The 23,818-nt window shown below is 42.9% G+C and overlaps 1 protein-coding gene across 1 annotated transcript; it reads right to left on the bottom strand.

Moving 5' to 3' along the window:
* Positions 1–22,785, bottom strand: GATA5 (GATA binding protein 5). The gene is made up of 6 exons (XM_065414598.1): positions 22,260–22,785; positions 18,104–18,279; positions 4,756–4,881; positions 2,966–3,053; positions 1,726–1,850; positions 1–156 (listed from the first exon to the last, which is right to left on the bottom strand). Exons 1-6 carry the CDS (start codon positions 22,783–22,785, stop codon positions 1–3), a joined length of 1,197 nt encoding a protein of 398 aa, XP_065270670.1.
* Between the last annotated feature and the right edge of the window lie 1,033 nt (positions 22,786–23,818).

The following is a 23,818-nucleotide window of genomic DNA, read 5'->3' as shown; positions in this document are numbered from 1 at the left end:
CTAGGCCAATGCCAGTGCACACCAAGAGTCCTGACGGAGGGGAATGCTTAGTCCTGACTGTTGAGTCATGGTAGCAGAAGTGAAGGCGTAATCCTCAGGTTCAAATTTGAACTCGGAATGGCCGCTGGCCAGTGTGTCATCCGATTGGCTTTGAGCCTATGAAGATTATGATAAGGAGAAATTATTATAATGCCACTGATGTATTTTAATATATATTGAAAGCAGCAGTTTCAAAATGAGAACATTGAGTTACAGTTACTTTTATTTATTTATATTTGTCTTCGATCAGTGATGCAATAATCTAGCTCTAAAATCATCTAGCTAATCACTTAGGATGGGATTTCCAAAGAAACTTAAGGGAATTGGGTGTCTGACTTCCATCGAAACGTAATGGGAATTCGATGCCTATCTTCCTTAGGCTCAATTGAAACCCCAGCAATTTAGCTGACATTATTCCAATTTGGAATTAAGGGGATGTAAGCTAAACCCATTACTCGCACCATGTCATTAGCAAAAGAATAGTCAGATTTGTCATAATTTAATAGTATGAATATGACAGATCATGAATATGATAGTTTAGACCCTATCAGAATTGTATGCTCAAGAGAACCCCGGAACTAGACAAGAGGATTGCTTCATTCTAAGACTAAAGTGCCTTACAGAGCTCTCTGGAAGAAGCCTGTGGTATACCTGGCTCTACTGATTGATTAACTGATTGTGTCCAGTTCAGAGATCTTTGAGCACATGTATGTTCTTTATAATCATAACACCAATCAAATGTATCAATGTCAACCAAGAACCTCTACTATAAACTAGAGAGGGCACCAAGTCCTGCAGTTGGGATCTCAGTCGGAACTTCCCTTAAATTCAGACATGTTCAGATTCAGGGGCTTGGTTTGACCCAATATAAAGATGACACACAGTCAGAACATTTTGATTTAGAGCCATCTCTTCCACCAGAGAAACAAAGCACCAATCCGTGCACCCAATGCAACCCATTCAGACAAACTCGTGAGACAGGAAATGGGTCTGACACCCAATGATCTCTAGAGAACGCTCTGCGCTGCACTTTCATGAGTGTTAAATTCACTTCTAATTGCCAGCAGAATAATAAAGAAAACTCCATACAGGTAAGTATATACCTGTCTGACTAGAAAGCTGTCAAGAACTCTGCAAGTTCCTAATCTCACTTACACTGGTTTTCCATTGACTCCATTGTGTTATTCCTGATTGACAATGGAGCAAGAATAGAATCAAGCCCAGCTACCTAGCTTAGTGGTTTGAGCATTGGCCTGCTAAACCCAGGGTTGTGAGTTTAATCCTTGAGGGGGGGACCATTTAGGGATCTGGGGCAAAAATCTGTCTGGGGATTGGTTCCCCCTTTGAGCAGGGGGGTGGACTCGATGACCTCCTGAGGTCCCTCTTCTAACCCTGATGTTCTACCTAGACATAACTCCCATTGCTATCAATGAGAGTTGAAGCTATGTACCGGGTAGAACTGGACTCTGTGACAACTATAAAACTTGTGGTGACCCTTCATATCTGTGCCTAATAATTTCCAGAGCAAAAGGTGCGTTTACAGGTTAGAAGATAGTCTGAGGTGTGGATGGGAGAGTCTAATTATGAAACTGGCTTGTTATAGCAACAGACAATTAAACTACTTAGTCCTGTACCAGCTAGTCAAAAAATCAATGTGAACAAATACTCTCTGTTCTCAAGCTTTACCTGGGAGACTGACACTATGGTTTGCCCGGGGTACTGTGATGTCACGTTGGATTCGGTTTTTAAAGTGACGGTGCTGTCTGAGTTTGTAATGGAAGAAGGGGAGTTAGTGGCTGAAGTTGTAGACCCTGAAAGAGAACCGTTACAAGTTGATAAAGTAACATACACATAAAGTCAGTTCTCAAAGAAACAGTCGTTTATATTTTAATAGCTGCCTGGACTTTTTAGGGGAGAATCTCCTATCTCATGGCATTATTGTAGCATGACAGTACTTTTTGTGTGGTAGTTTGTTTGTTTGTTTCTCAGGTAAAACACGGCAAAAACAAAACTGATTGGTAAGTGTCACGCTAGAGGTACTGTACTTGGGAGGGAGGAAGGCATGTGATAGACATGAACATTATTCTTCCTGGGTGGTCCTTCCTGTCAGAGCCCTGAGAAGAGTCCACTCATTTGCTCCCCACCTTAACACCCATCCAACTAAAGGCCCCACGTCATGGCTCTCATCATGCATTTGACTAAAGAGGGCTGGAACGGTTTCAGAGTCCAGCAGCCCCGCTCTTAACCAGCAAGAGGGTTGCTGCTGAGGGCAACATGAGGCACTCCCCTCACTGGCTCAGCAGACCATCTGAGGCATTCCCAGCCCCCGCCTTTCCCCTTTACACCAGTCACACCCTTGCTGCTGAAGTTGCTATTCAGGAGCCCTTTGCCCACCCTGGCGTGCAGCATGGAGGAGTATAGCAGCAAAGTGAAATCGACAAGATCTCTCTCAAGTGCTTCTGAGGGGAATTTTTTAAATCATCTCTTAACCTTTCCTAGCTCCCTCTGCCCCAGCAACTCTTGACAATACCCAGCTGCCCTACTGCTCCCACCCCTATAGACTCCATCCATCCAACAGCAAGGGATACAGTGACCGCATGTTTCTTCTAAAATGCCCAGCAGTGAAATAGCTAACAGCGCTGCTATTTACATCGCCAACATGAGTGGACACCCCATTGAGAAGAATGGTACTCTTGTTTGAGGCTCAGGAAAACAACATTGCATCAGCTTGCATCTGGAGGATTTTTTCCCCAGTCATAAAGACTAAAAGACACTCTTTTTTTCTTGTCGGAAAGATTAGATTCTGCAGGCATATTCCTGTAGCAGGAATTAATTTTTTAGCCAATTCCACAGCTGTAGAATCACTGACAACATTAGGCCCTGCTTATGGTCTAAGCCAGAGGGAGGAATAATAAAAGAACCATACCTGTCGAGGTTTTGCTTTTGGTAATGTTTTTAGGCTTCCTTTTCCTTGTCTGGATGCTTTCCTTTTTCATTGCCAGAGGTCGTGGCACCTTGACACCCACAAAATTTGGAATCATTAATATTGTATTGTACTGAGCTCTACCACGTGTGTTGCTTTTATATTTACATACTGTAGCATGTGCAAAGACCTTGTCCTTCACTAAGTGCTATTTTTCTCCACAACAGGCCTTGGCTGGAAGATGTATAAGGCTGAACAGTTGAGGCTTTCCCACAATTTTTGTTTTTTTCCCATTATTTCCTATTTTCCTTTTTCTGATTTATTAGTGACCTTTGCAACTATGTCTTATTAAATTACACCAGTGTGTGGGGCACTGGATGTCTCACGGGGAATGGTCATGGGATAGGGAGATGTTAACCTCTAGGGCACTGGCTCAAATTGACCCAGGCTGAACCACAAAGTCTGCTTTGTGGCCTATGGACAATTCACTAGTTGTTCCTGCCCTGAGTGGATAAATGTCATCAAACCACCTCCACAACTTGGCGCTAACTGCCCTTCTTGCTAGAAACCAAGAATCGAATGGGTGTGCAGACCAAACCATCCAGTCTCCTCTAGAAATGCCCCTGCCAGGTCTGGGCAGGTGCATAGTCCTGGTCTGGGAAAGTTTGTCCTGCTGCTACCTTGGAGGTTCCTGTTCTGTGGAAACAGGGCACTCCAGGCTAGCAATCATACATCTTTTCTTATCCACAAAATTCATATTAAAATGTTAGCAGAAACACAATCACACTGGTGTCCCTGAGATAATAGAAAGGAAAGAAGCATTACAGTCTTTAAAATTCATAGATTTTAAGGCCAGAAGGGTCTGTTATAACCATCTACTCTGACCTCCTGCATCACAAAGGCTAGAGAACCTCACCCAGTAATTTCCGCATCAGGCTCCTAACTTCTGTTTGATCTACAGCAGATCTTTTAGAAAGACAGCAAACCTTGAATTAAAGACTTCGAGTGATGGAGAATCCACCACGTCCTTAGGTAAATTGTTCCAATAGTTAATTATCATCACTGTTAAACATGTGCACATTATTTCTAGTCTGAATTTATCTAGCTTCAGCTCCTAACCACTGAATTTCATTATGCCTTTTTCTGCTAGATCAGTGGTTTCCAAACTAAGGGCGCGGCTTGTTCAGGGTAAGCCCCTGGTGGGCCGGGCCCATTTGTTTACCTGCCGTGTCTGCAGGTTCGGCCGATCACAGCTCCCAGTGGCCGCGGTTCACCGTTATCAGCCAATGGGAGCTGCAGGAAGTGGCGTGGGCCGAGGGACGTGCTGGCCGCCCTTCCTGCAGCCCCCATTGGCCTGGAGCAGTGAACCGCGGCCAGTGGGAGCCACGATCGGCCGAACCTGCAGATGCGGCAGGTAAACAAACCAGCCAGGCCCACCAGGGGCTTACCCTGAAAAAAGCCGTGCCCCTAGTTTGGGAACCACTGTGCTAGATTAAAGAGCCAGCTACTATCAGAAATGTCTTCCCCATGTATGTTCTTGTAGATCATGATAAAAATCACCTCTTAACTTTCTCTTTGATAAACAAAACAGACTGAGTTTCTTAAGTCTCTCACTATAAGACATGTTTTCCAGACCTTAGATCATTCCTTTAGCTCTTTTCTGAATTCTTTCCAATTCCTGGACTGGATAAAGCTGCCCCTTCCAATAGGAAGTGAAGGCAGGATATTTTAAACCTGGTGGGAAATGATTAAAGACAAAATGGTTTCCTATAGAGGATAAATGAGCGCCTTACCCCATGGAGTTTCATGTATAATCCACAGGCATTGCAGACTGGCTCTCCTTCTGCATTCCGTCTCCAGAGGGTAGTATTGGTTGTGTGACAGTTAGTGCAACAAAGACCAGCACGTCTCGACGAAGACTAAAAAAACCCCACACACGTGAAAAAAAGAAAAGTAAGAGTTTGCATGCAGGGGGAAGAGGAAACATCTCAAATTACACTGATTTCCTGGACAATGAAAAATGTTGACTAAATGCACAAGATAACAAAATTCACATCAAAGAAATAGCAGTCCAGTGAGCTCACTTTGATTTGCAAACCTTCTTTTATGGAGCTTGATAAACCTGGCAAACATCCTTTTAATCCCTTCCACTAATGTTGAACAAATATGTTCCGAGAAATAATATTTCATAACATGGTGCAATAATTTCCAAGTGATCCACTCAGAGGGAGACGGCTCTTATAAGAATTATTATCCATGTATTGAAAGCAGAAATGTTGCAAACTCCATAGAAAAATGCTGTCGATTTAAATTAACTGTTAAAGTTAATAGGGGCCAGACTGATCTCTGGTGTAAATCATCAGTGATGTTTGGGCTTGGGAGGGGTTCATAAAAAGAGAATGATCCTCTGCACTTCCTGCATCTCCTGCCTCTCATCTAAAGAGCCCAAAGCACTTTCCAAACACTAATTAATTCCAATTTTTGTGGGTGGCTTGACTGCAGGTCAGGTCCCAAAGCTAATGTTTCTTTAGCTGGAAGCAGAAACACTTTGTAGAAGCAGCAGGCCTGTCTCTGTCAATTGTGTTCTCAGCTAGTGGGAAATTCAGAGCTCTCAACACAGGGTTTTAGCTTGTCAGCTTATGGGCATTTCATTGTAATGTCTCTTAGCGCTAGGCATTCCAGTTATTTGAACAGGAGACTTCAGTAAGTGTAAAGATATTGGTGCCATATTTAATATCACGGACTATTGCCACATTCAGGTGTTGGAGTGATATCCTTCAGCCTGGGGACAAAAATGTCAATTCATCGCGGAGATAGATGTTGGGTGATGCAAGTAACAAAGAATTCCACATCTGTTTTGTTTTTCCATTATTGCGTCATATCATTACTAAGCATTGTGATAAATTGGGTAAAGGGAGACGGAATAAAAATGAAACGTTTTACAAGGTTAGTTGTTAAGTGCAGATCAGATTTGAATTTCAGAAGACAGGGAGGGCAAAGTGACAGAACGCTCTTTGAGTCATTGGTTGCTAAGTGAAGCAGCTTCAGCAACTTGTTGCAGATCATTATATTCCTTTATACATTATTTATTTTTCAAAAAATAACCTGTCAAAACATAACCCTGAGATGCAAGCGGATTACTTTTGCACAGAAAAGAAGCTGATGATGTTCAAAATCTTTCCCTAGCAATTTCTGTCCTGAGCAAGAGGGATGGGGTCATGTTATACCTGGTATAGCTAGCCTGGGCAAAATCCTGCCCTCAGATATGCCTCCTTAACTCCTATTAGGCCCCATTTGCCTAGCTCACATCTTGTGTGGAGCTGAGCGTCCTCAGCTAACTCAGCCAGAGAAGAAGGAGATCAGCACCTTGCGGAATTGGCACAACCCAGCCTGCAAACAGTCCCATAGTCTCTCCTATCATCAATAGTCCCATGGAAGCAGCACATACAGCAAGCCAACAGGCCTACCCACAGTAGTAAGGACCACGTCTGGTATTAAGGGGAGGGTTTACAAAGTGCTTGGTTTTGGCCTAGCTGTCCTCGCTGAAGACAGGGGGACTTCTACCACTGACTGGATGTAGAGTAAGGCCAGCGCTCAGAGCTTTGGAAAGTTCCACCCTTAAGTGTTAGAAGGACCAGTACTACCTGAAGGGCTGGACCCACTGCCCAGGATGATCAAATAGGTCTCATGACATGAGGTCAGACTGAAAATTGGGCTCCTGACCACTGAATTCCAATACTAGGCATGGCACCAAAGTGGTCTTCCTATCTAGATACTTCTATAGCCTTCATCACCCTCGTATTTGAGGGCCTCAAATCACTAATGGATTTTATTCTCTCTCCACCATTGTGAGACAGGAAAGTGCTATTTCCACTAAACAAATGGGGAACCGGGGCACCGGGTAGATTAAATGACTTCTCCAAAGTCAGACACAAAGAGTTTGTCTACAGGGCATTCTAGTCCACACCATACAGGTGTCAATTTTAGTCTGTGCTAGGGTATTGTGCACTAAATGGCCCGTGTAGACCCTACTGGTGTGCACTAAAATTTCCCTGGTGCATGTTAATGTGCTCCCATTTCAAATGGTACTACATTAGTGTGCACCAGCGGGGTCCACCCAGGTACCCTAGCACAGACTAAAAGTTACACCCTCTTGTGTGGAGTAAAACACCATGTAGTAGACAAGTCTGAAGTCAGTGGCTGAGCTGGGAATAGAAACCGCATCTCCTCAGTTCCAGTTCAATGCCTAACTCAGTGGAAAATCCTTCCTACTCTGTAATCTTTGCATCATCAGTCACCTAGCAGTTCTGTGACGGAAGAGTGGGTAATATGTAACTGACGGCATTTCAGAACCAACTATAAGATAGTTTAATAAATTGCTGTTTCAAACAAGTTTACAGACCATGGGGTCATCCCCTTCTCCTAGGGAAGTCACTGGGAGCATGATCAGGCCCAGGGTTACCAAAATACTGGGTCTAAAAAACTTTAAACATTCTCTGAAGTTGCCCATTGTGATTTAACTTTCCACTGCAGCAAGAAAGACACAGTCAAGGCTACTTTTGCTTACTGAAGGACAAAGGTACAAAATGTTATTGCTAATTTCCCAGCAGTTTACTTAAAAGAAAGAGCGTTCTTGCCCTTCCCCACCCCCAACCCAAGTCCACCATTGTAGCATTCTGACCTTGTCTAGGAAGTTGTTGACTTCAACATTGTACTCCAGTGTTTATTTATATAAATGTAGCGCACACTTAAACAAAAAGCCCTTCATGGGCTGCACTTGACAGCCAACTGCTGCTGATAAAGCTCTTGGAATCATTCGTCTGAGCATATTTAATAAAATGTATGCTAAAGTTAGCTACATGAAGGTCTGACAGAGCTACTGGCCCAAGAAACTCAGAATTAACAGAGGATGGTCCCTCTGTGGAGCTGTCTGAGTGTTTACAGAAAACCACAAAGCCATCAGAGACTCAGAACATGGAAATGGAAGCAGGGGAGTTTCATAGAAAATACCTTTGAACCCTAAAAACATAAAATCAAAACTCAGCAAAACTTGCTGCCACTTTAGACAGGCATGACTGTTGGGGAACGGGGTCATTAGACAGTTTGCTACAGGTGGGCAAATGGTGGGTCTTATTGGTCAAATGAACCTTTGTGAAACCTCTGAAATCTGGATCATTGAGATGTCTCATGAAACCATACAAACCCAGACACAAGGCAGAGTGTTGCAAAACACACAAGTTTGAAATCTGCTGATAAAAAACACTACATGAGAACTGGGGATTATTAATTTGAGTTCCTTTGCCATTCTAGCTCTGAATGAGCCTAAAACTCAAGGAGTGGGAAAACACAGGAACTGAAACTGATGAGACAGTTAATCAAAACACATCATACATTTTGCACAGATCTAGATACCCATCAGTTAACATGGTATTTAAGCTCAAACCCCAAGTCAAGGTCCCCAAAGGATGTTACAAGTGGAATTACCTACGCATGAAGAGTTAAATAATGGCTATACTAACTCTTTTCTGAAACCTCTCTATCAAATGAACCTGCTTCCTCAGCTCAGAATGTGATTGGTGTTATTGATTTTCATGAGAACATTGTTCTTATTATAAGAACATTTTAATCATTTTAATTCTTTTTTTGTTCTTTGTTGGGTTTTTTTTTTGCTAATAGTGCAATAACTTGCATGTAACATATCCATGCTCTACTGAAATTATTTCACGAGGTGCTGCAGTAACCAGGTGGTATTTTTCTGTGCCACATTTGCAGTGGAAAGTTCTACGTTTGCCTTAAAAAAAAATTACAACCTCGGTAACTTGGACAATAGTTGATTCCTCAGAAAGGGCCCAATCTTACAATTGTGGATGTGAATAAGAACCAAGTTAAGAATAGAGCCAGCAGATAATTGATATTTTTGGTTTGGCAGCCAAAACAAAAGAATCTGAAAAATATTTTGTTTCATTTGACCCAAACCAATTTCCCCCCCAATTTTTCCATTTTGTTTTGTTTCATTTTGGGTGTTTTTACCCTTTAAAAAAAAATCTAGCTACATTTCTAAACAAAACGTCATGTTTTATTTTGAAAATGTCAAAACAAAACAGTTTGACTTTTTCAGGGGGGAAAATTCTCTGTTTCTTTTTTTGGGTGAAACTGTTCACCAGATTGGACTTGTATTTGCAAATAGTTTTGGTCGACCCAAAACTGCATTATGAGAGGCCTGCATCCAGCCTTTCTGCTGTGGGGTCTGACAGGTATCAGGTATTAGGCGTGTTCTCAGCATGCTGCCGGATTGTGCCCTGCTGGAGAGAAAGCTATTCCTCCACCTAGGCTGAGAATCCTGCTTCAGGCATTCCGGGGCTTCAGCTTGAGCCAGGGCTCCGAGCTGCTTGTTACCTGTGGGACAGGGTCACTTGTGCATTAGCTTAACTTTATACAGATGAGCAGTCCCATTAAAATCAATGGGACGACTCCCGTATGCACAGTTACATGTGCTTTCAGGATCAGGGCCTAACTTACTATTTTGTAAAGTGCTTCAAGATACCTTGACTATGAAAGATGCTCTATAAAACAAAATTCCATCCCAGCCCATCACTAAGTAATAGAGCTTTCTATGGAAATCAATAGGGTTGCATTCTGTTCATGTCAAAGATAAAAAATATGTCGCAAAACTGCTGCCTATGCTACTTACAGAACATTGCCGTTATCATATAAAAGGGGCTAGTAACTGTATTATTCTTACTTACCGTATCTTCATATACATGACTACACTACTGTACACAGAACTGCTAAATACCGTTCCTGCTGTACTGGGCAGTCATATTGAAATCTCTAGTGCAAAATATGCCTTTTATTTTAATGCAACTTTGCATAGTAAAAGCAACATATCCAGCAGGCAAAATAATACATAGTGAAATATCTGTCTAGGCTGGTTACAGAATGAAGCTCATAAGATAAAGACAACAGAGCATTATTTTATTACAAAGTATATATTTTTATGCACTGTAAGGGAGTGTAATTCAATGGTTCCTCATCTTAACAAGACTTTAGTGTTTCATTGAATTCACTGGTTCAAGTATAGCACCTTTTACTACCAACGAAGCTAGTGAAGACTCTATGCAGGGATATTGCACAGAAAAATTCTGTGCAGAAAACATTTTTTTTTTTTAAGTCTAGGACTTAGCAAAATCAAAGCAAATGTGAAACCCTGAAACTCGACTTTTTTTTTTTTTTTTTTTTAGGTTTTGGGAATGTAAACAGTGGTTTTATGGAGGGCAAGGAGAAATCAGACTTAGGATGACAACATGTGTCTTAAAAATTAATCCTTGTGGAATTTGTTCAGCTCAGATATTTCAAAGTTAATTAAATAACAACCACCACAAGCACCAAGTCTGTTGTAAGACTTTAAATAGGAACAAAGGGAAAACAATAGGGATAAACTGGACAAGAAGACATGGGTCCGTTTCCTGGAGTGTATTGAGAGCTCATTCCAGCTCCCTTTACTCAACTGTTGGTAACTAATATAGACTCAGTGATGTTAACAATTGCTTAGGACCCATTTCTGCAGAGCTTATATCAGTGGAAGGTTTGTTACATAGGTTTGTTACATAGGGATGGTAGTATTGGGCCCCTTAGCCCTGGTTTACTCTTAGAGATTAGATCAACCAAGCTATGTCGCTCAGGGCTGTGAAAAATGTTGTGTCCAGCTGTGTAATGTAGTTAGGTTGACTTAATCCCCTGTGTAGACACGGCTAGTTTGATGGAATAATTCTTTAGTCAACCTAGCTGCCTCCTTTTGAGGGGTGGATTAACTACATGGATGGGGAAAAAAACCCTTCCATCCACGTAGGAAGTGTCCATGCTACAGTGGCACGGCTGCAGCGCCATAACTGTGCCGTTGAAGTGGCTGTAGTGTAGACATGCCCTTAGAACCAGAGCACAGCCATCCTCAGTTTCACCCCTTTTTGCCCTCCCACTTCTGCCTTACTGCTTGAGGTTTAAATCTGTTTCCCAGGTGGTTCTGATCCTGACTCTAGCGAAGACAATGAGAGTTTTGCTACTGATTGAATGGGAGCAGAACTGTATTCTTTTTTCAAATGAGCTTGCGTATGGAGACTACAGACTGGCTTGTTCTATTCTGGCTGAGCCATTTCTCCATTTGGAGACTGGATTTTGTAACTGCAGCAGGAAGTGGTTGGTATTCCAGCTGTCGGCTTGCTGATGGACCAGTCACTTTGTTTTTAAATCACCAGAACAACCAGTTTTTTTTATATGACGAATAAAGAAAAGGACAACAGTGTTCAAATACCAGTAGAAAAATGCCAGTGGGAATCTGACATTAAGGGCTAGATTTTCCAGTGCTCAGCACCGATCAGCTCCCATTGTGACACTAATGGCTTGATTTTCAAAAAGGCCTGAATTATCCTGAAAATCTGGCCCCTTCCAGTGCCTAAATGGGAGCTAAGTCCTTTTGAAAATCTGCCCCCCTTAAGGCCAAAGCACTGTGCAGGGGACTCCTACCGAAGTCAATGGGAATTGTACATGTCAGTTGTGGGTTTCCATAGGCCAACCCCTGATCCTGCAATCAGACCCTTTGGTTCACAGGCCTGCAGGTGGGTACAAGGGTCTGCCTACGCGGAGTTGATTACAGGAGCTGGTCCCAATGTTTTCCCTTTCCAGTTCACAGCATTGAATCGGGTATGAATAATTGCTTAAAAATGATGAAAAATCGTTACTGTGCATGTATAGCCCTCTGGGGAATGGGTGTTACATGCTCAGCGGCTCGTTAAAATGTAAATGTATCAGACCTGACCATTTATTTTCCTGACAAATCCAAATGATATTAGTCTGTACTAGCCTCCTTGCTCAGCCAAGAGTCCTGTTGACTTCAACTGGAGTAACGCGCTAGGAATCGCTGCAGCAAAAAGAGCAGCTGTCATGAGCATCTCGTGTTTTCAACTGTCTGAAACTGCTGAGGTGCATGAGGTTCGCTTCACTAGAAGCGTGATCCTGCAGCACTTAAGTCAGTAAGAACTTTGCCATTGACTTCAATGGATGCCAAATCAGACCCTATAGGTGTAAAACCCTGTCCCTACCAGGGCCTGTCATGTCCAGAGAAAATCCTTCACATGGTCATGAATCCTGACCTGAATAGGATACTGCCTGGACATTAAAAATGAGAGGCTAGGCATGCGTGTGTCTGATAAAGGGAGTCTTTGGGAGGTGGGAGTGAGGGAGAGGAGCTGTGTGAGAGCTTGCCAGACAGGCTAAGGGCTTGTCTACACTTACCAGGGGATCGACGAGCGGCGATCGATGCATCAGCGGTCGATTTAGTGAAGACCTAAATCGACCACAGATTGCTCTCCCATTGACTCCTGTACTCCACCAGATCGAGAAGAGTAAGGGGAGTCGACGGGAGAGCGTCTCCTGTCGACATCGCGTAGTGTGAACTCCGTGGTAAGTAGATCTAAGCTACGTCGATTTGAGTTATGCTATTCACGTAACTCAAATTGCGTAGCTTAGATTGAATTTCCTCTGTAGTGTAGACAAGGCCTAAGACACACACCTGGCCTGTGTGCAGTAAACTTTGCACATGGCCCTAGACCTCTACAGCTTGAGATTTGGGGCTGGTCAGAAGAAGGATGGCTTGTACATGTTGGGGTTTATCTAAATCTTAGATTCGTTCCATTTGTCAGTCCTAGCTGTTACGTCTCTAAAAACTGGGAATTAAAAGTATTTAGTCAGTAATGATTCCCCAGTGCTAGGCAGACGGCCTGTACCAGGAAAGCCCCAACAATGAATAAGTCCTAATACTTCAACAAAAAACCTTAGCAGCATATCCCAATGCGGCAAGGCCTGAAGCTTTGAATATATACATATGCAAATGCATTACATCCCCCAGCTGGAAATACCATCAGAAATAACAGACTAACAACAGTTCCTCCTGATCTGGCGCTGAGGAGTATAGTACGTAGGTAATGCTGGACATATCAAATGGCTGTTACATATCTGTGTTTTGAGCTCAGAACATGCAATAAGTGGGACTAAGCTCTGAAACCATCTCTAACTTGATCACTTTTCCCCTTATGGGGAGAGCTGGTTGAAAAATTAAATTTCCATCCCATGGCAAATTCTGAGATTTTTAATTTGGTTTTGTCTCAAATCAGGACAAAAAGTCTAAATCTCTGAATGTTCATGTCACAAAATATTCTGAGATATTTCATTTCAACCTTATTGAACCTTTTAGTTTTGATAAGATCAAAACATTTTTTGACTTGATCATTTCGACTATATTCTAGTATATTATTGTCAAAATGAAGCATTTTGATAATTTCATACTGGATTTTTTGGTGAAATTGATACATTCTAGTGGAATGCTTTAGATTTTGTTGAATCATCATTTTCCAACAGAAAACCATTGCATCAGAAAATTTTTGACCAGCTCTACTGATGGGGCTGTTGCATAAAGGATGGGTGATCAGTGATCAGGCCTAACCCCCTGTAGCATAGGAAATAGCCACGGCGTCCTTAGGCAGCCTGGACATAGTACACAAGTGGGAAGGTGTGAGAGTTCGCCTTTCCTAACTCTATGCACCCTTAATAATGGTGCAACCTATTTGTCTCTATTTCATCTGCTATAGGTATTGAAAGAACTCTGAGAAACATCTGCTCTGAAGTCAGTTACAATGCCAGCATCATTCAGATCAGATAACAGTCCTGGGTATTTTTTGTTACACAGTTCTCTCAACAAAAAAGGCATTCAAAATCAGTGGAGTTGCTCTGGATTTACATCACTATACCTAAGATCAGAATCTGCCCCAGTATACAGACACTATACACATTACAGCTGGTTGGAAGTTTTCTGACACAATGTTTTTCCATCAGAAAATGCTGATTCGTTGAAAGCAAAACGTTCCATGGAAACGTGTGGATTTCAATGAAATTATGTTTTAAAATAATGGGATGGAGCATTCTGATGACGTCAAAATGGAGGCAACATTTTAATTTTCTGGTTTGAAACAACATTTTGTTTTGATATTATATTATGTATAATGTAAAAAAAAAGCAAAATCAGAAGGAAATGTTTCATTTTTATCAAAACGAAACATTTCCATTCACCTGAAATTATTTTTTTTTAATTTTGATTTAAGGGGAAATTTCACATTTTTGGGGGGTTGTTCCATTTTGGAATGGGAAGAATTGAAATCATGGAATAGTTCCGGCCCAGCTCTAATTCAGACACAAGCATCTTGACTATTTCCAGTGACTGACTTTGAAGATATCAATAAATACCAGAAAGCAAAGCACAGCAAGGCTGACGGAAGAATTACATTTTAAAACAGTTGTTTGTCTTAAGAAATTGGTTATAATAAGAAGTTGGAATCCATTAAAAATCTTATTAAAAATTGGCACTAGTTAAAACAGTTTAACTGATACATGTTAGTTTTAATTTTAAAAAATCGCATCTGCCTGGATAACTTGTAAACAAAGCTTCAGTGGCGATATGATAGAAAACAGACAATTTACACTGAAGCTCACGAAGCACAAATGTTGCACAGAGATTGTAATTGTTCATAGAAATATTTTGTTAAAAACCAAAGTCCCTGCATAGTGACCTTGGTAAGATTTATCATCATGCAAAGGAAAATGGGTTTCTTAGGGATCCCTGAGCTATATGGATCTGATCCTGTAAATTCTCGGTCAAACCTGTCCATTGACATCCAAAGAGAGTTTTACCTGAGTAATGAGTGTAATATCCTATTCATATTGTTACATTATATCGATAACTGTCTTTAATACCAAAATATTAGGGTCTTTACCAAATTATTTATCTATAAGCCCTAATTCTGCACACATGCTTTACTTTACACACATGCACAGATTACATACACATCTAAAGTTAACATGTGCAAATGTCTTTGCAGTTTTGGAGACATACATGTAAAAATGAGGGATTTTACATAAGCATTCATACCCTAAGCTCTAGCAAAGAAATCTATTTCCAACTGAAACTTCATTTCACTAAGGACTCATCCTAAACATTTACTAGTTTTTAGCTGAACTGATTCAGAGTTTGCAGTGTGAAAAGGTGAAACTTTTTACAACTAAATTCAAATATCAAAGGTGAATTTACATGAAAAAGACACGCCTTCTCCCCCTTGCAAGGAAACGCAACTGTGATGGAATCCAATGTATAATACCTGGAAGATTACTATTTTAATCTGAAAAGATACAGCAACTAATGAACACAGTAACCATAACCTATCCTTCAGCCAATGCTGACAGCCAGAAATGCACCAGTGACTGAATGCGATTCCAGCCTACAGTATTTATTTAACCAGGGACAATTCTGCTCCCATTTAAATCAGTGGCAAAGCCCTCATCGACTTCAATGGAAGTAAGGCTACATTAGTGTTCACTTGTTGTTCCATATTCAGCCCAGTCTAAAAAGTAAATTAGAAAGAGGTGATAATATGCATTCTAGTAGATAGATAATCAGTTTGTCTATCTAGATGCATGCACAACTATATATTAATCTGATACTATGCCTATTCTATGTGTTTGTGATTATTGAAATGGTTGGAAATTGTGAGGCATATTTAATCTGAAAATACTGCTTAGTTGCATGTCATTTAATTTCCTATTGTCCTGAGGGCATTTACACTATGGAGAGTAATTGTTAAGATATACTCATTATTTCAATCTATTAAAGGCCTGATGGACTTTAATGGGAGCTGGGTCTGGCCCTAAATTGAGACCTTAGGCATTTTATCCTTGAGCCCAGCCTGTACCTTCCAAAGGGGCTATTCCCCTGAATCAGAATTGCAAAATCAGCCTCTTCACTGAACACACATATAGCTAGTGTGTTCAGTGCCTTCGTTTTGGTCAAGGTTTTCACAAGGACAGGCACATGCCACACCACTAGTAACTCCCCGGTTGCATTTTTCAGCTAATTTAAACAACCCTCAGCCACAATCTATCAAAGTGGTTCCTGGCTTTGTACGGGGCCCACGCATCAGGTAAACATTCTACCGCCCATTTTTTTTTATGGTGCTCGCTTGAAAAATGGCTCCTCTCAATTAGCACCGAGCCATGATGTCTGATCAGCCTCCTCGAAGAGCCACACTCAGGCAACACACACCCACTGACTTCAGCACTAACTGTGACTGTGGAAGCAGGACAACAGGGTGGGAGCTGGTGACTTGCGTGTAGGGCAGATCTCAGACCTCTCTCTTGGTCTTGGGGAGCCTACATGGGAAAACTTTTCTGCAAACCCAGAAATGCACAAGGAGCTCTGGAAAGATGATAGGCATACTTAGTTAGAGCTCTATGCACAGAACCAGACCTTTCCTATTTGAGAGCAATATTAAAAATATCCTCAGCGTTCATACATGTTTTTTATTGATCAGCCTGTATCCACCAATGTGTTTGGAGCTGTGAATTCCTGCATTCAATAATAAGCAAGTTAAGTAATTAGAGGGTCCTAATAGATCTCTGCCTGTCACTTGAAGAGGTCCTTATACATTGGAGGCAGAAAACCACAGCTACTCATGTTAGCATTTAAATGTAAGTACAGTCCCACAGCATTGACCCTCATTTTTGAGATCTTTATTCCCATTAATATCTATTTTTTATTCTCTAGCTAACCTGGCTGTATTTTCCTTTGGTAGATTCTTAGTTGTCTACTCCTTACTTCTAAGAGAGCAATGCATACATGTGCACGCATGTATTTATCCCAATAAAATACACTCAAAGTGATCAAAAACCCAACAGAGGGTCACAGTCAGACACTCTATAGATCATTTTAATCTACCTTTGGCAGCCTTCCAAAATAAGTTGTTGTTTTTTTTGCTAGGCATTATAGCAGGAAATTTCAGGGGCCTCAAGAGGCAAAACTTTGGAAAGATAACTTTATTATTGACATGAAAAGCAAATTCACTTCTTCTACACTATAAACACACAATATTCTCTCCCACACAATATTGTTTTAACTGGCCACTGTATACTAGTATCCCAATTAAGCTCCGGCCTTTTTCTTTTTCTTTTCTTTTTAAAGAACAGTGTCAAAATATGTCAAATGAACATTGAATAACTTCCCCTGAATTTAAACACAGACTTTTTGTTGATAGAGGGGATAAAAAATATTTAGAGAAAGGCCAGTCCCGGGGTAATGAAAAGGTGGTCATATTAAAAACAAAACAAAAAGGGACATGACAGTTTGCTTCTCTCTTTAGATTCTGCTTTTATACAGCCCCAAACGTTAAAGATTTCCCCCAGACTAGCAAGAAACCCTGTCCTTTGTTTGAAACGCGAGGCAAGTGGACAGAGGAAAGAGGACAAGAGAACCCGCGCTTATCAATGTTAATTTCATTCTACCTTGCAAAAACGAAAGCACCCAATTGCTCTCAGCTCTAGATGTCGGTTAAGGGGTTTTACCTCTGTATTCTCGTGGCAAATACTATTTTATTTTTTATTGTTAAAGCAAGCAACTGGATTTCTCTTTGTGGGAACGATTGAGGGGAGATCATGTCACTATTCTGATTAGAGAAATCATATGGCAGAGGAAACATACAACCTTTGATTTCTTAGCCTATCGCTTTCTATCCTTTCAAATCAATCCTGTAGGACTCCCACCAGTGGTGCAGTAGCTGTGTAAATAGCTAGTTAATTTTCTTGCAAAATTGCACAGAAGTCGTAGGTTCTAAAATGTCTCCGTTTGTACGGAGCTGATGTCATTTCATCCTTCCACCTTTTTACCTACTGAACAGCTCAAACTGGGCGGGTGGGGTGTGCTCGCTGTATTCACACCAGCCAATAATAGCTAACGACTCACGAGCAATACTATCATCCTCATCGATCGCCACCGACCAACGGCGCAAATGGGGCTGGGATTGTTGCGTAACACTGACGCGTTCACTTCTCAGCTGGATTCCTCGAAGCTGCAACATCTCCGGGGCCGGATCTTTAATTCTCCAAGCCCCAGAAGACAGCGCCAAGGCACCTCACTCGCCTCTCCCCCCTGGGAGCGCACAAACCACCCCCTCTAGCCAGAGCCTGGCGCAGGCACAGATCCCTACTTCCCTAGCGCGGTGCGGGGGAGAGGGGGGGGAAAGATCAGCGGTTTGGGGTTGCCAGCCTTACCAGCCTCTTCTGTGGCTTGATGAGCGGTCGGTTGATGCCATTCATTTTGTGATAGAGCCCGCAGGCGTTGCACAGATAGTGCCCGGTGCCATCCTTTCTCCAGAGCGGGGTGGACATCGCCCCGCAGTTCACACACTCTCGGCCATCCCCGGGGAATTCTTCCAAGTACTCTGAAACTGACCCAAACGCAGCTTGTTAGGCGCTCGCTCCCTTCCCCGGACAAGGTCACTTCCCCCGGGGATCCCAGGCGACCCGGGCTAGGCAGAGCCAGCCTGCCTGTCCTCAGAGGAACCCAGTTTTGTCTTCAGAGAAATAAAAGGCAAAAACGTCATTCCCTAGCCCTTTCTCTGGGGGCTATGGGAGAGCATTTGGCTGCTGCGCATTCAGGTGCCTCTGAAAATTATCTTTAGCGGCCTCCCCCCTAGGCCCCGGCTACTTTCCTAAATACGACCTACGATTCTTTGCAAGAGCAAACAGCCCCGGGACACCGAGTGTCAGATACACCGGGGCGTCTGGCTTCTCTTCGGCCAAAGAACCTGCAGAACTTTCCTCCGTCCTTTAAGGGTTTTGTCAGCAATCTCCTGGCTCCAGCAAAGCACTGTGCTGTGTCCCCCTGGCTGGTCTCTGGCTTACCAGGATCCGGCCAGCTTGTTTTCCCTACATGGCAAATAGTTGTAACATCACTACTGAAAATAACACACCCGTGCGCCACGGATACCGTGACCCAGGAAGAAACGCAGCTGGAAGAAGGGAAACAGTACATGGGAAGTGACTGAGCGCCATGGTAAATAAGGACCAGAAATGAAATGTTATGGGAAGATCCCTCCCTAACAGGACTCCCACTGGAGCCACTGACGGTTTTGCCCACCTCCAGATCGCAGGTGAAAATCCCACGCGTGAAATCCTGGCCTCGTGGAAGTCAAAGGGAGTTTTGCCACTGACTTCAAAGGTTTCTCCTCATCTCACCTGTATTGGATTTGTCCGGCATGAAAGAAATCCTAGGCGAAATAGCTGAGGGCCCTTTCCCAGAGCTATGAATAGGGGAGTTCTGCTTAAGCAGAGATGGCAGCCGATAGCCAGGTCGGTTTGCCCATCCCGTCAGCCGGTCTCCCACTTTTCATGCCCTGGAGAAGTGTCAGACTCAGGGATGTCAGCTGCAAAACTCCCATTGACTCCAGCCGCAGCGGGGTCAACAGAGAATTGGAGAGAGAGAAAGAAAGAAATCCAGGCGAATGTATCAGCCCAAGTTCTTCTCTGCCGACCCTCACGGGAGCCTGGATTTTGAAGCTGGACTCTTCCCATTGGCTTCACTGGGCTGAAGATCCATTGCAAAGCACCAGAGGGGACCTGCTAGCAAGGACCCATTTCAGTTAACCCCCATCCCTGCTTTTAGCAGCAATCTCACGTGTCCCCATGAGCTGGGTACGAAAGAGAAAGAAGCCCCCGCCCTCTCCCCTGTTTTCGTTTTTATTTAACCTTTTAATGTATCATTTAATGATTTTTTTAAAATAAATAAATAAATATCCCCGGCAAGGGGCGATAATGAAGATTGATTTGATTTCATTTCCCCGCGGGCTCCCCAGAAACCGCTTCTCATGTGGCTGGAAGCGGGCCGGGTGCAGCCCCGCTCGGTTGTAAAAATAAATGATCGCTATGATGTTATTGTAAGATGATAAAAGGAGGAGGGGGGGGGGAGGAGAGGGAACTGGAAGACTTTCCTGATTTCAATCAAATGGTGTTGGTTGCTGACTGGTGGCGACAAGCAGGCTGGGGAAGGCCTGGTGGAATGTCTATGGCTGATGTACAACTTCGGGGGATGCTGGCCTGTGGGTATCAATCACACCTAGAGCTCCGAGCTGACAAATGACAGACTCGCAGGGGAAAGGGGGGTCAGCTTTCCCGAGTCAATCTTCCAGCTCCCAGGACCAGCGTTGGAGGAGTTTGAAGTTGTATGTGGTTGTAGACACACACAGCTAATTGTATTCTATATCCATACTGTGTGGCTACAGAACATATATGTAAAATAAACGTTGAATATAAAATAAATGTGCAGTGTGTGTACACACATATATACACACATACATGCGCATCTTTTACACACACACATATATACACACACTCAAGAATGACATGGGTTTTAAATACACACACATATTTTGCACATAGGTACACGTGTATACTTTCCCATCTGTCCCAAATATTATATATTCATAAGGCACTGAACTAGACATTTCAGAGTGAGATCTGACCCCCTTCTTCCAGAAATCAGAAGGGAAAGTGAAACGTTTTGTTTGTCTGATTAGCTTTGTGTATCTCCCAGCTGTATATTTTTGCCTCAGTTATTTTACAAGCAGGCAATACAGAACAACCCCTATTATTTCAGTCTTAGTATAAGGTGATTTAAAGCCTCATTTTTTTTCTGAAATAACTCCCTCCCTCCCAATCTGGAAGAAGCTGTTATTCGTGGTTTGAAAATTGCCTGTTTTCTTTCCAAATAAAAATGCACTCCTGGTTTAACCTTCTTTGAACTTATTAAAGAAGGGTTCCTTAAAAAAGAAAAGTTTGGACTTTTTGTTGTTGTGTAAAGGCACTTAACACTCACTCGCTTACATGATCTAAGAGCAAAAATAAATAACTACAAGAGATTCTTGAACACTGCATTTTGGAAGGCCAATAACATACAAAATGCAGGGCCAGAGAATGACTTTGCAAGGAATCCACATCTCTCAACAGAAAAGGGGATAGTTTATAAACTGGGGTGATTTTATGGAATTAATGTTTGCTTTAGGCACATTGAAGAGTTACAATTCAACTCATCAGGGGATCCTACTAATGCAGTGGAAAAAAAGATTGTACATGACTTTCAAAGGCAAAGAAAAACGATTCCCAGAAATCATAAGGAAGCAGCTGTTTAAAGTGCAGTAGAAGAAAGTAGGATCCTCAAGTTGGAAAAGTTGGTAAGAAACACGGAGTGGAGGCATTTTTTCCTAGTTTACTTTGTTCTTACTGGAGAGATAAGATAATTCGATTCACCGCAGTAAAGATGATAAGAAGGCTGAGATCCTGAAGTGGATTTTAAAGTACTTTTCAAAACATAATCTTAGGAGAAGAATAGACCCATGAGTTATAAACCAGAGCTGGTCCTATTTATTCAGCAGACCGGGAAGGGTCAGGGGGAAGAGGGGGAGAAGCTGGAAAGTTGGCTAGGAACTTGATTTAAAAGGGCTCTCCGTGTGGATAAAAACGAATTGAAGTGGGTTTTATTGTTCAACGCCTGACTAGATTTCACTGTCTCTCCAGAGGCAGCAGATTGATGCAATTGGGGAATTGTTTGGGTGAAGGCGAATTAGGAGACCAAGAGTCTGTTCAAATATAAACTAATTTATCACAATAAATTACTTAAAAGGGAAGGAGCTATAAATCTGCCCTCCTAATTCAAACACAAGGGCAAGTATTGAGGCGAAGGCACAAAGTCGATATTGTAGAAAGGAGGGATCATTTGGGGTAAAGGGCAAGGCGTTTAAACAACCTCCATTTTTCTGTCCTCCAGGGAAATTACTCTCCTTTTTAAATGTGTTCTTTCCCCTTCTTGCAATATATATATATATATATATACTGGCATTCACGTGGCAACAGCCCAGCTCCTGCCTGGGGAGGGGAGGGGACGGACAGCTGTTTCCACCACTGGACCCTTCCTAGGGTTAAAGACACAGGAGGTCTTTCTAGAGAACCATCTTTTCCTTCAGGTTCACTTAAAACTCAGGGGTCAGATTCTCCTGCCTCATTGCTCCCATTACCTGCCGCCTCAGATAGTCCCATTAATTCCAGCGGGGCAGAGCCAGGCGCTACTTTGACCACAAGAACCGGGCCCTGCATTAACACGCTGGGTTTTCTTTTTTGTAAGTTTTCAGTTTCCACGAGGCTCCCAGCAGTACTTTAGGGAGCGGATCCTGCTGCCCACTGAAGCTAGAGAAGTGGGGGCCTCACAAATCATTTGCATTTTAAAAAATATCTAAACCTACCCCAGGGCCGCCAGAATGGAGAGCTCCTGAGAGCTGGGAAGGGGGCGCAGAGGCTGGGAGCCGCGTGCGGCTCAGACTGGCTGGGCTCCGCGGTGCCTGGGGGCAGCTCCCAGGGCCCAGGTGCCGTCACCTACCGAAAGTGGATCTCCTGCCCGGCAAGGCAGCCTGCCTCGTCTGGAGACTGTGCAGGACGCTGCTTTCAAAGTGTCCCGCGGTCCAGGAGGGAGGCATCTCCGGGCTCACGTAGGCAGGGTAGGGGCTGGAGTAGGATCCATTGACCGAGCGCACCAAGGCATTGCTGTACTGCTCCCTGGCCCCGCTGCCCAGGAGCAGCGGGTTCTGGTAGGCTCCCTCCCGGCCGGCGTTGTTGCTGACGGGCGGACTGTGCGAGTAGGGGAAGCCCGAAGACGGATGAGGGCTGCTCGGGTTGAAGGCCGATGCCTCGCCGCCGGTCTGCGCCCAGCCTGGGTGGTTGCCCAGGGGGTGGCTCTGGTGGGCTGTCTCGCAGCCTTGCAGATAAGGCAGGGTCTGCAGCATGGAGGGCACCCGGGTGGTGGGCACGTACACCGGGGAGCTGGCCGACGAGTGCAGGAAATTGCTGGAGTCGTGGGAATAAGCCGATTGCCCATGGTTGGGGGCTAGGGCTAAACTCTGATACATTTTATATCCTCCAAAGCGGGACCAGGGCCCGGGGCAGCCGAGGGTCGGGGAAAGCGGCAGCCCAGTTGGCGCAGAAGTTTTCTGTGTTGTGAAGCTTAAAGATTCCTATGTCAAGGGCTGGGAGATTGACATGAGAAGCTGGGCTGCCCCGCAGCTGTCTCCAGATGTTCGGGTTCAGGTCAGTAACAGTTACCGGCACCTGAAACATGAAAGCAGCGAGATATGACTTTTTTTTAATGGCACAACTATTATATCATAAAAAACCCGTGTTGGTTCGCAGCAGCCTCTTGCACCTGTCCTTCCACACGGACACAGTTGCAAGAGGAGGGATGTTTTAACACGTCTTCAGTGAAGGAGATCGCGGCTCAATACGACGAAAATAATTAGGATGGGTAAAATCACCGGGCGAGAATTAAAGGTTTGGATTATTGCCAGATGCAGATGTTTCTTTCAGAACGGATCCCCCTTTTAGTTATTCAATTTGCCAGTATTATCCATAACAATTCACTCTACAGAGAAAAATCACTCTATTGGGTATTATTATATTGCATAATACAACACATATATCCAACCTATCTAATTATACCACGCATACAATTATATACATATGCACGATCATATACAACAGATATAATTTATATTTATTGTGTATATTTCGCATCATATGTATTGAAATATATGGCGTTACTTATATAAATATTGGCTTTGCAGTAGATAATATATATGTTGGATTTTGCTTTACAATATCTATCTATAGAAACGCCACTCAGAGTCCCAAAGTTACATTTAGGCTAGATAAAATAAAAGAGTGTTTTAAACGGGGGACTTCTGTGTTTTAAACAAATGCTCTTAACTTTTGTTACTAAGAGGTTTTTTTTTTTAAAGGATTTCTTCACAGATATTCTGCTTTCCATGTAAATTTCGCCAGGTTCTAATGTCATTTGCTTTTTCTTTACAACATTGATTTGTACAAATAAAAACCCTGAAGTCGGTTTAAACATTTAACATTGTCCTGTAACTGATTCTTGGTTTG

Source organism: Emys orbicularis, chromosome 12, assembly GCF_028017835.1.
Source record: "Emys orbicularis isolate rEmyOrb1 chromosome 12, rEmyOrb1.hap1, whole genome shotgun sequence".
NCBI classification, from domain to species: domain Eukaryota; kingdom Metazoa; phylum Chordata; order Testudines; family Emydidae; genus Emys; species Emys orbicularis.
The sequence above is the reverse complement of the archived record's forward strand: the minus strand, read 5'-3'. Positions and strand labels throughout refer to the sequence as shown.